Source organism: Arachis duranensis, chromosome 5 (assembly GCF_000817695.3).
Source record: "Arachis duranensis cultivar V14167 chromosome 5, aradu.V14167.gnm2.J7QH, whole genome shotgun sequence".
NCBI lineage: Eukaryota > Viridiplantae > Streptophyta > Magnoliopsida > Fabales > Fabaceae > Arachis > Arachis duranensis.
This window is the reverse complement of record NC_029776.3, coordinates 12,916,934-12,931,327: the sequence shown is the minus strand read 5'-3', so window position 1 is coordinate 12,931,327 and position 14,394 is coordinate 12,916,934. Positions and strand designations below refer to the sequence as shown.

Here is a 14,394-nt window from a genome sequence, read left to right as displayed (position 1 = left end):
GTGAAAATAAAATTCGTCCCTGACCTTTTTTTGTTATTAAAATCATCCCCAACGTTATAAAACGTTAAAAAATTGTCCTTTCTCTAATTTTTGGACAAAAATGCCCTTCATCCATCATTTACCCTCATCTGTTCTTTTTCCTTCAACAGCGCAGAGAGGAGTGCAAGCTACGAAGAAAAGAAGAGAGGGAAGGGTGGAGAACGAAGAGGAAAAAGAAGAGAAGAGGAAGAAGGCACCGCCGGTGAGAAAGGGCATTGTTGCTGACGTTCTCCTTTGGTGCTGACTCAATCCCGTTCTCTCCTTTAGCGTCGACTCCTTCTGCTTCCTGTTCTGCTTCTCTGTTTCTTTGTTCTACTTTTTGGAGCTCATCTCTTTCCAGATCTATTTATGTAACTAGCTCTTCCTCTCTTTCTCTTTTTCCAGATCTCTATTTATGTTGTTTGATATGAAATTTTTGTTAATCTTGCTGAAGGTGGCGTCGGTGGTGTGCCGATCGTGGTGGTAGGTGTTACGGTCGCTGAGGAGGCGATGATGTTGCTCCGATGGGGAAGAAGTTCAAGCACGGAAACCCACGGATGAAGCAGAATGTAGAAAAGGTACGGAGTCGTTCAAGAAGGCGGCAGCGCATGGGTCACTACTCGCCATGGTTCACCTCGATTTGTTCCTGAAATCTACGTTCTCTCTTTTTGAGTTTGAAAGATTGAATTTTTAAAATTTTTTGTCTTGAATTTGACTGTGGTGGTGTTGTTGTTGAATTAGTGGGAATAACATTTCAATTCTTATACGGGTTATGTTCTTTCTGGATTTATTCTGGGTTAGAATTGAATGAACATGGGCTTCTTATTGAGTGAAAAAATTGTGCCTTGTAGTGGAGATTCCTTGTGAGTTACTTTGGCTCAAAAGGTTGATTAAGGAATTGCATGAATCTGTAAGGATCTTAGGTTGGTGTTTGTAATTGAATTCATTAGTTGTTGCGCACTTTGGGGAAAAAAAAGGGTTGTGTTCTTTCTGGGATGGAGCTCAATGAACTTGGCTTGTTTGGAGTGTAGAAGTTGTGCGCAATGGAGGAGAGTTGTGAGGTGCTTGGCTCTGAAGGGTTGATTAAGAAGCACGAGTTTGGTGGTGATAGTAGTGATGACTGATGATGCAGGGGATAGTGGTGACAATGGGGGAGAATTTTTTTATTTTTGTTTAAGGGCAAAATTGTCTAGAAAATTTTATTTATGGACAAAAGGGCGATTTTATAATGTTTTATAACGTTGGGAACGATTTTAATAACAAAAAAAGGTCGGGGATGAATTTGATTTTCACTCCAGACCTTAGGGACGAAAACAGTACTTAACCCTAAACTATAGTATTAATGGTAATAACTATACTATGTGATATTATTTAACAGTTGGTATTTATCTTGAATGGGTCACATTTGTCAAATCAATTTCAAAACTATAGGGGAAAAATGCAAGTTATTTGCACAATACCAAGAAGGGCAAATAAAAGATATAGAATGAGCATTCGGAGTGTTACAAGTACGCTTTGCAATTATACGTGATCCAACGCGCTTTTGGGAAAGGAAGAAACTTGCAAACATAATGAGAACTTGTATTATATTGTATAATATGATTGTTGAGAATGAAAGAGACACTTATGCAGAAAATTTTGCTCAAGACTTAGAGTATGACGATGTCGAAAAAGGGTTATTACAACCTCAGTTGGGAGAGAAAGATTTTGCACCATACCATCAATTTTTTCAAAGAAATGTCCAACTTTAAAATAAATAGCCGCATAAACAGTTATAAGAGGACTTGATTAAACACATATGAAAATTTTACAATACATATCGTTAACTATAAAGTTTAACTATATTTTTTTATATTTAAAATTAATCTTTTTAATAAAAAAATATTTTAAATTTTTATTTATTATTTATGACACAAAAATCAATGAAGAGTTACTTTTTACGCTTCGGAATGCGTTGGAGTTAACGGTGGGGTCCACGGTAGTTCAGCAACGGTCCACTCCACTCCGCTTCTGGAAAAAAACGAAGCTGCTATGCGCCACCCGCTCGCACTGACCCGACCCGTTTCGATCCATTTGGATCACTGTGGAGGACTATTCAACAGCCCACACGTCATCCACTCATCTCTTACAGTTTGATCATTCCAACAATCTTGTTTACTTTTCTGAATCAAATATATAAACCCTCTCTTTTAAGTTAACTTAAATCCCTTTCTTCCTCGCTTCGTCTTCACGCGCTTCTTCCTTCATCCATTTCCAAGGTCGTCAGCATATAATCAATCAGACAATCACACGGAGGAAGCTCTACAGTACAGATCATCAAGCATGTCTATGTCCGATTCTGATTCCTCTTCTTCTTCTTCTTACGCTGCCGACCACAAAAGTTTCAAGCAAATTACCCGCGAACGTAACTCCTCTTCCCTTGTTTGTTCTTTCTCAACTGTTTTCATCTACTGCAAAACTTCTCTGTTTGTTATTTACGTCGTTTTCGCTAGTTACTATTTTGTTCTTCAACTGTATTTTGTTTGCCCAATGCTCATGCTGTCATATTTATGCCGTTTCATCATTTTTCTTCGGTTATATGTTATCTGAGTGACGAGATTTAGCTTTAGCTTTAGCGCATGAGCTCGTAAACAAGTACTTTACTGTCACGAAGCTAGTGCTATGCATTCACAATGGCAATAACACTTTCTACTAATGTCATTTCAGTCTTTTGCAAGAATTGTGTCCTTTTAGTTTTTTCCCCTTCATTGAATAGTGAATTACTTATTGCTTAATTGCTCACACAGTCACATTTAACTTTTTTGAACTGGAACTGCCTCAGGATTATTACATGAAATGCTAAGGTCAGCAAAAACAGGTGATTCGAAATCGACTTGGAAGGTATCTGATGCCACCAGTTTGATGAATTATGCATACATTCGTTTAACCTTTATGTTGTATGCGGAAGGACTTACCCTTTGTCACCTTTATATAAATTTCTTGGTTCATTTCTTTGAACCATTTAACATAGTTTCTTCTTAAAATGTTGATGATTGGAAAAGAACATGTTTTATGAGCCTTCTTCAATTTTTCACCTTCACCTTATGAGAATGGTTAATCAGAAAATTCATATGCCTAGAATTGAAAACTGGCTTTGCTCATTGTAGCTGTGATATGTCTGTCTACAAGCTTAGTTCCAAATAGCATCATCATGGGTTTTTAATTTCTTGCCTTGATAACTATACTATTATGCATTATGGACAAGGAGATGTGCAGCTAGTTTTGGTAATTATATTGGTTCATGGGCTGCTTGCCTGCAGGTACTTATAATGGACAAACTTACTGTAAAGATAATGTCTCACTCATGCAAGATGGCCGATATCACCGATGAAGGCGTCTCATGTAAGAATCACAAGAGTATATTTTGAGCAGTCATTTTCATTTCTACCAATGCCTAGTCAATATTTTTCCACCATAATTTTTCTCTAAATTTTCTTCCACCATCTTTGAGTGGATCTCGTGAATAGGACAATAGGAGAAAATTATTTAGGGGACTTATATTGTTGGTTTTCCACAAATAGTATTATTTCTTGCAAAGAGGTTGTAGTTGTGTATATGGCCTCTCATTGGTCCTTCCCTTTTCTTGATTATATTTCTTCGATGCTATGAGACTTTCTACTCTTTTTTGTAGTGGTTGAAGACATATACAAGAGAAGGCAGCCCTTGCCCACAATGGATGCTATATATTTCATCCAGCCAACAAAAGAGAAGTAACATATGCACTCATCTTTTGAATTCTATCAATTTCATGAAACTAGTTCCTTAACTAATGACTTTCTCCCCACTTCTGTTTGCAGTGTAATTATGTTTTTGTCAGACATGTCTGGAAAGACACCCTTATACAGGAAGTATGTGATGATCTTTATAATATCTCTCTAATGAATGGTATTTCATCCTCACATCTTGTTTTCTGCCCCCCTCTTCTTTTTCAGGGCATTTGTTTTCTTCAGCTCAACCATTCCTCGAGAATTAGTTATGGAGATTAAGAAAGATACAAGGGTGTTGCCCCGATTAGGTGCACTGAAAGAGGTGAAGATTTTCTATCTAGAAACAAGATTGTGCTTAAATTCATACTATTGCTCAAACAATTTAATTGCTTATTGTGTTCTTCCCATCATTTGGGTGACACCATGCAGATGAATTTGGAGTATTTTCCCATAGACAGCCAGGTATGTGGTTATCATTGTACTTGTATTTATTCCATTTCTGTCTGTCATCTATGCCACCTCTGTTTAATAGATTTAGACATTTTTTCTTCCCTTTTGTTTTTTAGTAATTTCAATGCTTTTGGATTTTGTTTGTTAGTAATTTCAATGCTTATCATTTAGAAGTGAAATCCACTGTGACGTAAGTGGATCAGTCCACCTGTCCAAATTGGCAATTTTTAACATTCATGTGTATCTATTATAATATCTCATTAGTCATTCAGAATTTGTGAAACCTGTTTATTGACGACCTTCCCTTGAGTTATTTTTTTTTGTGATCCTTAACAATCCTGTTTATTATTTTAAATGATCATTTGCCCATGATAATGCAGGGATTCATGACGAACAATGAGAGAGCTCTGGAGGAGCTATTTGGGGATGAAGAGAATAATCGCAAAGGTGTTGCATGTTTGAATGTGATGGCTCTGCGGCTTGCTACAGTGTTTGCTTCGTTAAGAGTATGCAGTCAATACTACATAATTGTTCAAAGACTTGGTTGAGAAATCTCCTGAAGTATGTAAAGATTTTTCTTTTTCTCCTTTTCTCTAGGAATTTCCTTTTGTTCGCTTCCGTGCTGCCAAGACACTAGATCCAATGACAATGACTACTTTCCGTGATCTTATTCCCACAAAAGTTGCTGCTGGAGTGTGGGACTGCCTTATGAAATATAAAAAAACTATACCCAATTTTCCTCAGACAGAGACTTGCGAGTTGCTCATTCTTGACAGATCTCTTGATCAGGTTTCTAACTTCTGTTTGTTAGTCATTGACTTTGTATTCTTTTGACACTGTTGTGTATTTACAATGAGGATATTATTCTGAATTTGTAGATTGCCCCTGTGATACATGAATGGACATATGATGCCATGTGTCATGATTTGCTGAATATGGAAGGAAATAAATATGTTCATGAAGTAAATTCTGAAATCTCTCTCTCTCTCTCTCTCTCATGTCAACTCTCTTGTTATAAGCATGGTTCTACTTTATTTTTAAGGTTCCTGGCAAAGATGGGGTACCACCTGAGAGAAAAGAGGTTCTTTTGGAGGATCATGATCCTGTATGGCTTGAGCTTCGCCATGCACATATTGCAGATGTATGTCTGTCACATTTATGCTTCTACTGTTTTACACTTTAAAACCCTCTGATATTGGTAGCCTTGACAGGCAAGTGAAAGGTTACACGAGAAAATGACCAACTTCATTTCAAGAAACAAAGCAGCACAAATCCAACATGGATCAAGGTGATCATTGGGGATTTCTTGTGTGTTGAATTGTTATATGAGAAGATTTTGATGCTTAACTAAGTACTAAATTGTTAACTTATTAAATCAAAAGGGGTGTTGTGTATAATATAACTTAACCCCAAGGGTGGTTAGTGTAATCTACTCTAATTTTAATTATGCGAGGATGTCATGTAATGTTTAAAGTTTAAACCTCCCTGTTTTTGTATTGAATCTAATTATCTAAACATGTGCTGTTGTGTAAAATGGTAAAATTCTTGCTTGGAGAATAAATCAAAGGCAAAGATATGTATTTGTTGTTCTGGAAAGTTAGCTTCTCAATTTGGCTAATTCTATATGTGGAGCTTGCTAGAAATGACTATTTATTCATCTACTTCCTGACTTGATATATTTTACTAAATAATAAAATTGCAATTTATGTTTAGAGATAGTAAAGAAATGTCAACAAGGGACTTGCAAAAGATGGTCCAAGCACTACCACAATACAGTGAACAAATTGACAAACTCTCTCTCCATGTAGAGGTTGGTTCTTTTGCAATCTTGTACCACCTTTTGGCAATTTATCAGTAATTTATATGTATATATTATTTAGGTGCAACCTATTGGAGCTCATTTATGATTTTTAAACAATAACAGCAGCCTATTGATGAAAACATTTAATAATGATAGTGTATCCAACTATGATTTTCTCAGCTTTGTAAATGAGGTGCTTCTTTGTCCAGATTGCAGGAAAAATTAATAGCATCATTAGGGAGACAGGACTGCGGGAACTTGGGCAGCTGGAGCAAGATATTGTTTTCGGAGATGCAGGAATGAAAGATGTCATCAAATTTTTTACTACTAAAGAAGTAAGAAATTCGTAAAAGGAATTTGATATCCCTTATATTAGTCAACAATGCACATGAGAAAATTTTAATGCAGTATAGACACTTTTTCACTGCTGCTCGTCTGTTAAATTGGATAGAGATATTGTTTTATGCAGGACGCTACTCGTGAAAATAAATTGCGCATGATAATGATTCTTGCAGCTGTTTATCCCGAGAAATTCGAGGGAGAAAAGGGTAGAAATTTGATGAGGGTAAGGATGCTTTTTTAATGGTTGTCATTTTAATTTTCACTTGCTGTTCATTTTATATTACAAAGAATTAGTATATTCTTAATCTTAAATGATACATCATACATGTCCTAGCTCCTGCCATGGTGTTACTGTTATCCAATTTTATCCTTTGAAATTCCTTTCAGGTAGCACGGTTGACAGATGACGATATAACCGCTGTGAATAATTTGAGAATGCTTGGGGGACAGCCAGATACCAAGAAAAGTTTGACTGCTGCTTTCGGTGGTCTTAAATTTGATATCCATAAGGTTGTTTCTAGCTTCGAGTTTAAATCCATGATTTTCGAATATTATAAAATTGTATTCCATCTGAAAATTGTTATTTTAAGTTCAGAAGAAGCGTGCTGCAAGGAAAGACCGTGCTGGTGAAGACGAGACATGGCAACTATCTCGCTTTTATCCCATAATAGAGGTAAAAAGTACATTACTAATTTGATTTTCCAACATAAAAATATGCATTTATTTATGAAAATTCAACTGAGAATTGTGTGCTTGGTTGGGAGGCAAGGCATGAAGGAAAGCAAAGGGGTGGCAAAAGGGTATAAGAAGATTGGGAGAAGGTTTAAACTTAACTTTGTTTAAGAGTTTAAAATAAATAAGGGTGACGAAATTGAAGGATCGGGATTTACTATCCCATTATAATTTTGTTGTCTATTAAAATAACTAAATGTGTTTTACTTTTATCATAATATTTTAAGGTTTAATTATTCTGTTGGTTCCTATAATTTTATCAAATTTTCAATTATGTTCCTATATTTTTTTTCCTTTCAATTGGGTTCTTACACTGTGTTTAATTTTATAATTAAGTCATTCTTAGTGTAAAAAATGTTAGAGATAATTGAATATTTCTTTGCAAATTGAAGATATTCATAATTAAAAACCTAACTAGATCTTTGACCGCATGTATTTTGGGAGAAATATTCTATTAATTTTAACCTTTTTTATATGCAAAGGGCCTAATTACAAAATTAAAAGTAGTGTAATGACCCAATTGAAAAAAAAAAAAATATAGGGACATAGTTGAAAATTTGGTGAAATTATAGGAATTAAGAGAGTAATTAACCATATTTTTTAAAACTTCTATTTGCTCTTAAAACTATAAGAAGATTTTTGAGAGTTTGTAAAAGATTCTTATTTCCTTCCTCTTAACCTACTTGTTCGCACATCCTAAAAGAACACCATAGGTAGGCTATTGTTGAGCCTATGGACTTCGCATGATAGTTTAGTTTCATCTTGTTTCTGAATTGTGATATCTACCCTTTGATATCATCGTAATATAATGAGAATAAAGAGAAAGTTTCATATGGGGGAATAATATTCATTACGCTGATCCAATCAAATGCATTTTTATGATTTAGCTTCAACGTAAGTTCTTATCCTCGTATCTGATAAGTGGATGATTCTTTAGGAACTTATTGAAAAACTTGCGAAGAATGATTTGTCAAAGGAAGATTATCCATGTCTGAATGATCCAAGTCCAACATTCCATGGTTCACCATTTGCTGGGGCTGCAAACCCAGTTCCTCCACCTCAGTCAATGAGATCAAGACGAACACCAACTTGGGCTCGACCACGTGGCTCCGATGATGGATATTCAAGGTTTCGTATTCTTTCTTCCAGCGTGACTAGAGAATAAAGTAGTATACTCGGTAATCTTCCCTCTATGCCGAAAGTTAACATGCAATTTTTATGCTTTCCTGCTGGCTTGTAGTGATTCGGTGCTAAGATAATATTTATTCTATTAAAAGATTTTCTGGTCTGATTTGATGTTTTTAATCCTCAGCTTAGGGCTTGTCATAAACTTACTGGAAAGCTGAAGAGGGAAATTATTCTAGGTTCATCAAGTCTTGATGATCCTGCCCAATTTATTACGGTATTAAAGTTTTGATCCTTTGCAATGCAATTTTTTTCTATGACCCTTGCTTACTATATGTTTGATACTTTGGTTTCTGCAGAAACTGAAGATGATGACCACACATGAACTCTCACTGGATGATATCCAGATATGATGTCATATATGATGTTATGGACTCGGAAACGAGCTTCAGATATGATGTCTCTGTTGTAAATTGTAATATAATGTAATCTTCTTGATATTGGATATTCTTTGGCATTCGGCTTCTTGTGTTTCAGCCGAGTAACTGAATGCAGACAGTAAAAATATACTCAGGAAAATCTTAATTGTTTACTAACCAAAATAGTTGAAATAAATAAATGATTTATGAACCGGATCGTTCTGGTTTGAAACTAGTGCATTTGCAGCCATAAGAGGGAAAAATATCAATTTTTTTTGTTTTAAGAGAAATGTTGAACATATGTTTTAGACACATATACAGAATTATATGAATATAAATATAAGAAATTTTAGATATTTATATTAACTTTCTTAGATGAGAAATTTTACTATATACTCACCGAAATAAATAACTAAATTACGGACCAAAAATTATATTTAAGATAAGCGAAGGGAATGTTGTCATAAACCACTATAATCTATTGATGGATTTCTCTTTCTGCACGGACAAGGCATTCATCAGTCATCACCTCTGATTTCTGATGCAGTCACTATGATCCTAGGCCCAACTCAAGAAAGCACAGCTGAATTGGAAGAAAAACAAATGGGGAGATAGGCCCAATGACTAGAGAAAAGAGAGAAAGAAGAGTTCCATTAGTGGTGGGCATGAGCCCGGTAAAATCGGATTTGTCTTGATCCAGACTCGATTCTAAATATACATCGGGTTTATTTTTTAGACTCTAACTCAATCATAGACCTGATGAAATCTAAATATTTTCGGGCCACAACTATATCAGGTCCAAACTGGGTGAAAAGCGGATCTTTAAAACTTTAATAATAATTTATAAAAAAATTTACTTATAAAGAAACTTATTTATGATGCACTTATTTATAAATAAGAAAATTGTTATCGAAAGGTTGATATCCATATTTGAACTTGAATTTGTCCAAAAATTCTAATTTGATGCTTCTTTGATCTATTTTCTAATTCAACAAGCGTAATTAAAAATAAAACAATAAGCTTATAATTAATATAACATAATATTGAAATAAATTTAGAACATATATTTTTTTTAGTTCCCTTAGGGTGCACACGGATCGGGTGAAGCCAGGTTCGACTTGACTCGCACCCGACTAGAAATAATGACCGGGTCTATTTTTGAGACTCTTACCCGGTCCTAGACCCGGTGAAATCACGCCAAATTAGCCTCTAAAGTATTCGGGACCAGGCCGGATCTTCGGGTCGGGCCGACTGGGCCATGCACACTCCTAAGTCCCATATTGGACTAAGGACTACCTGATGACTAAGTAAGAGTTGAGTTCACTCCCTGGATTCGAAGGAAGAAAAATGGTTAGAAGTTTTTTGTTATTTCAAATTCAATAAACCATACTTTATCCATTTCTTCATTTACCTTAATTCAATTACTACTTCTTAATTTCTTCTTCTATTTTTCTGTTCGAGTAACATTTTGATACTCTTGTTGAGAGAAATTCAACCATGAATTCAGGAATTCGAATGTCTCAGCTAAAAGAGGTATGCACCCAGAATCGCTCGAAAATTGCTCTGTTGTAACGTAGTCAAATTGAGACGATGTCATAGATCACAAGTACTCAAGAGAGGATCGGTTCTGTAGAATCCTCTATGAAGAACATCGAGAGAATGCTTCACGAAACCTTGAAGATGAAGCAAGGGATCCCTAAACATGGAACACCCAGCGTCTTTTCCAAAAATGTGAGCAAGTCGCAATAATTTTGTTGGCCTAAAGGTGTGAAGACAGAGTTACCCATGTTCGATGGGGAAGGAGTAGAGGAATGGATATTCGGAGCGCGCAAATACTTCGAGCTTTATGCCGTTCCGGAGGCCTGGCGAGTGTGCATGCTCTCCTTCCATTTGACAAGGCCATCTTATGCATGGTACCGATGGCATGTGAATGACGCCATCAATCACACTTGAAAAAATTTCTTAGAGGCCTTCTGCATTCGCTTCGGCTGTAGTATCTTTCACGATCCAAAAGCCGCATTGAAGGAACTCAAACAACTCACAACCGTGGCCGCTTATCAACACCAATTCGAGGAGCTCTCCAATCAAGTCACCATGTTGAGCAAGGAATGGGTGATTTCTTTGTCCGTTGCTATGTTGACCAATACTCTAAAATGCGAGTTAATTCTGGAAAAACTACAATCATACGTAAAGGCAGTTTCCTTAGCCAAGCTCCAGGAACAGAAGAACCAAGTGGATCATTAAACTTGCGACCTCATGGAAATCGAGCTCTTGCAACCCCGACGCAGGTTACAATGACATAGACACCACTCTTGCAAATGCCGACAGTAATGTCACCAGCACCCGGAGGGATTCCTACCATTGAGAAGAGCACTTCCACCACGGCAGTGAGTTCGACGCATATGCGTTTATCTGTGGCGAAAATTAAATTGAGGAGAGACAAGGGATTATGATATTATTTGATGAGAGATATTCCACGGGTCACAAGTGTAAGTCCACTTACTTGTTGCTGGTAGGGGGTGAGGAGCTCGAGGAATTGTCCTGGAAAAGACCAGATGAGTTCTCCAATTCTAATGTTGCACTCTTTGACACTGCTACCTTAGTGGCTGGTAGCGATGTGGTGGAGATTATCTTCATTGTAATGGTAGGTGGTTACCATCCAAAAAATATCCGCATTGTAGGGACATGCGAAGGGAAGCTAGTCATCGTGTTGGTGGATGGGAGCATTACCCATAATTTCATGAAGGAGACCACTGTAAAGAAGCTGAATATGCCTTTTACACAGGTGCAACAATTGAATGTCTATGTTGGGAATAGAGAGTATATTGGGTGTGCCTCCAAATGCAGTGTTGTTCTTCTACACATGTAGGGTTATGTGTTCTATTTAGAAACTTTTATCTTGGATATCATGGGTGCAGACATAGTGTTGGGGGCATAATGGTTAATGCAACTAGGGGATGTGACCATGAACTATTTGCACCTAACTATAGAGTTTAAAGTAGGGACGTTATAGTGAAATTGCAGGGGGAACACTTGTTCCAATCGAGTGCTATCGAGAACCCCGCCTTGAATAAGATAGTATCAGCAGATGTTGTTGCCTCGTTTCTAAACTTGCGGATAATTGAACTAGCACCTGAATCAGCAAACCCAAAATAAGACAAAAAAGTACAGTTGTTGCTCCAAGAGTATGAGATAGTGTTTAAAGAGCTCGAGAACTTACCACCCACACGAGAGATTGAGCATGAAATCCAATTACATCCCAAGGTTGTGCCCATAAATGTCAGACCCTACCGGTATCCACATTATCAAAAAGAGAAGATAGAAAAGTTAGTAGCCGAAATGCTGCACTCAGGGGTGATTAGGAAAAGTCACACTCTCCTTTCAAGCCCGGTACTATTGGTTCGGAAAAAAGACGGCAGTTGGCGATTTTGCGTGGACTATCGCACCTTGAATGCCATCATAGTTAAAGATAAATTCCCAATTTCTGCCATTGATGAAATCTTAGATGAGTTATATGGTCCAGCCTATTTCTAAAAAATTGACTTACGCTCAGATTACCATCAAATTTTGGTGCGGGATGCTGACATTTTCAAGACATTTTTCTGTACTCAGTTGGGGCATTATGAGTTTATGGTCATGCCCTTTAGCCTTACTAATGCTCCATCTACCTTCCAAGCCATGATGAATAAGGTTTTTGGTCCTCATTTGCGGAAGTTTATTGCCGTCTTCTTCGATGATATCCTCATCTATAGTTGGTTCCATGAGGAACATCTTACCCACTTGAGAACTGCTTTGGCCGTGCTGCAAAAGCAACATTTCGTTGCTAAGTTATCGAAGTGTACCTATTGCCAAGAATAGGTGGAATATCTTGACCATGTAGTGAGTAAAGCAAGGGTCCAGGTTGACAATTCCAAGATTAATTCCATTATTGAATGGCCTAAACCCACCAATCTAAAGCAATTGCATGGCTTTCTGAGTCTTACTAGGTACTATCGAAGATTTGTGGCCAAATATGTCCACATTGTGGCCCCCTAACTGAATTGCTCAAATGCAATAACTTTCACTTTGACCCTTATGTTGATGTTGCGTTTGAAAAACTGAAATTGGCTCTCACACATACTCTAGTATTGACATTACTGGATTTTATGCAACTCTTCGTTGTTGAAACTGATGCATCGGCTCATGGCATTGGTGCAGTCCTCTCCCAGCAAGGACATCCCATTGCTTATTTTAGCAAAAAGCTCAATAGTAGATTAAAGGTTGCTTCAGCCTATGTCCGTGAATTATATCCAATTACATAAGTAATAGCTAAATGGAGGCATCACTTGCTTGGGCGCCGCTTTTGCATCAAGACAGATCATCAAGGCTTGCGTGAGTTGATGACCCAAGTGGTATTAATCCCTGATCAGCAAGTTTACCTCACCAAGTTATTAGGGTATAACTTCAAAGTAGTGTATAGGTTCGGCAAGACTAACCTAGCTGCAGATGCTCTGTCTTGGCAAGAGGAAGAAGTCCAAGAAACTTAGTTTCAAGCCTTTTCAACAATCTAATCATCCCTTATTCCTACATTGCGACGCACCACTAAATTGGATCAAGAAACCCAGTTAATGATTGCTCAACACGATTAGGGAGCTTTAACCACCCGATTTTAGTTCCAAGAAGGACTTATGACTTACCGCAATAGAATTGGCTTCCGGATTTTGAGAACCTTCGCAACTAGCTATTTAAGGAATTCCATTTGACTCCCATGGCAGGGCATCAAGGTGAACTCAAAACTTTGAAGGCTCTTAGTAGTGTGTTCTTTTGGCCAAGACTCTGTCGCCACCTTCACAAGTTCATACAGGAGTGTGAGGTTTACCAAGCCACAAAATACTCTCCCGCAAAGGCAGCAGGTCTTCTTCTTCCCTTATCGGTGCCCTCAGGTCCTTGGGTGGAGTTTTCAATAGATTTTATTATGCAATTTCTGACATTCACTGGCTATTTGGCTATCATGGTGGTTGTTGACCATTTCAGCAAGACAATGCATTCTGAGCCCTTACAGCTGGGTTTTACAGCAAGTTCAGTGGCTAAAGTTTTTATCACTCTAGTGGTTAAGTTTCATGGGTTCCCTTCCTCTATTGTCTTCGATCGGGATCCCATCTTCCACAGCAAATTCTGGCACAATTTATTCGAACATAGCAGAACTCGTTTGCACTATAGCACTGCTTACCATCCTCAAAGTGATGGTCAAATAGAAGTTACCAATCGCTCGTTGGAATAGTACCTACGTGCTTTCACCCACTCTCGGCCATAGCTGTGGGTCTCGTTTCTGCCGTGGTCCGAATTTTGCTACAACAACTCATTCTATTCTGCGATTCAAATGACTCCCCATGAGGCATTTCATGGTTTTTTTGTGAACCTACCACCGGGGTATATTGCAGAAACTTCGCTGGTTCTAAAAATAGATGCTTTTCTACGCACACGTGAGATACTCAATGACGAGTTAGGATTCTACTTGCATCAAGCCCACAGTCGCATGAAAAAGCAAAACGATAAGCATCGCCATGACCAAGAGTTCAAGAAAGGGGATTGGATTTTATTGAAAGTGAAACTATATCGCCAAGTTACCTTATTCCACAAAGAACATCTGAAGTTGGGAAGACGAGTTTTTGGACCATATAAGGTTCTTTGAAGCATGGGGCAGTTGGTGTACTGTTTAGAGCTTTCTGTGGACATCACCCTCCACTCAGTGTTCCATGTTTCCATGTTGAAACGTTTCCAT

At 37.4% G+C, this 14,394-nt stretch overlaps 1 protein-coding gene and 1 long non-coding RNA gene across 3 annotated transcripts; both read left to right on the top strand.

Annotated features, from left to right (window-relative positions):
* Positions 1–2,160: 2,160 nt before the first annotated feature.
* On the top strand, positions 2,161–8,345 carry LOC107488197 (SNARE-interacting protein KEULE; the record flags this gene model as incomplete). 2 transcript variants are annotated; one of them, XM_052262207.1, is given in 19 exon segments in its annotated part: positions 2,161–2,422; positions 2,840–2,898; positions 3,318–3,399; positions 3,689–3,767; positions 3,855–3,905; positions 3,990–4,086; positions 4,194–4,226; positions 4,595–4,720; positions 4,812–5,003; positions 5,093–5,176; positions 5,257–5,355; positions 5,426–5,502; positions 5,928–6,024; positions 6,225–6,350; positions 6,485–6,580; positions 6,745–6,867; positions 6,953–7,030; positions 8,027–8,217; positions 8,330–8,345. In XM_052262207.1, coding segments are annotated over 19 exon segments (1,788 nt in total), but the record flags the coding sequence as incomplete, so codon positions are not given.
* A 5-nt stretch (positions 8,346–8,350) lies between these two features.
* LOC127747733 (uncharacterized) lies at positions 8,351–8,868 on the top strand. Its single transcript, XR_008009546.1, has 2 exons — positions 8,351–8,491; positions 8,574–8,868. It is a non-coding gene; the product is annotated as an uncharacterized LOC127747733 (long non-coding RNA).
* The last annotated feature ends 5,526 nt before the right edge of the window (positions 8,869–14,394 follow it).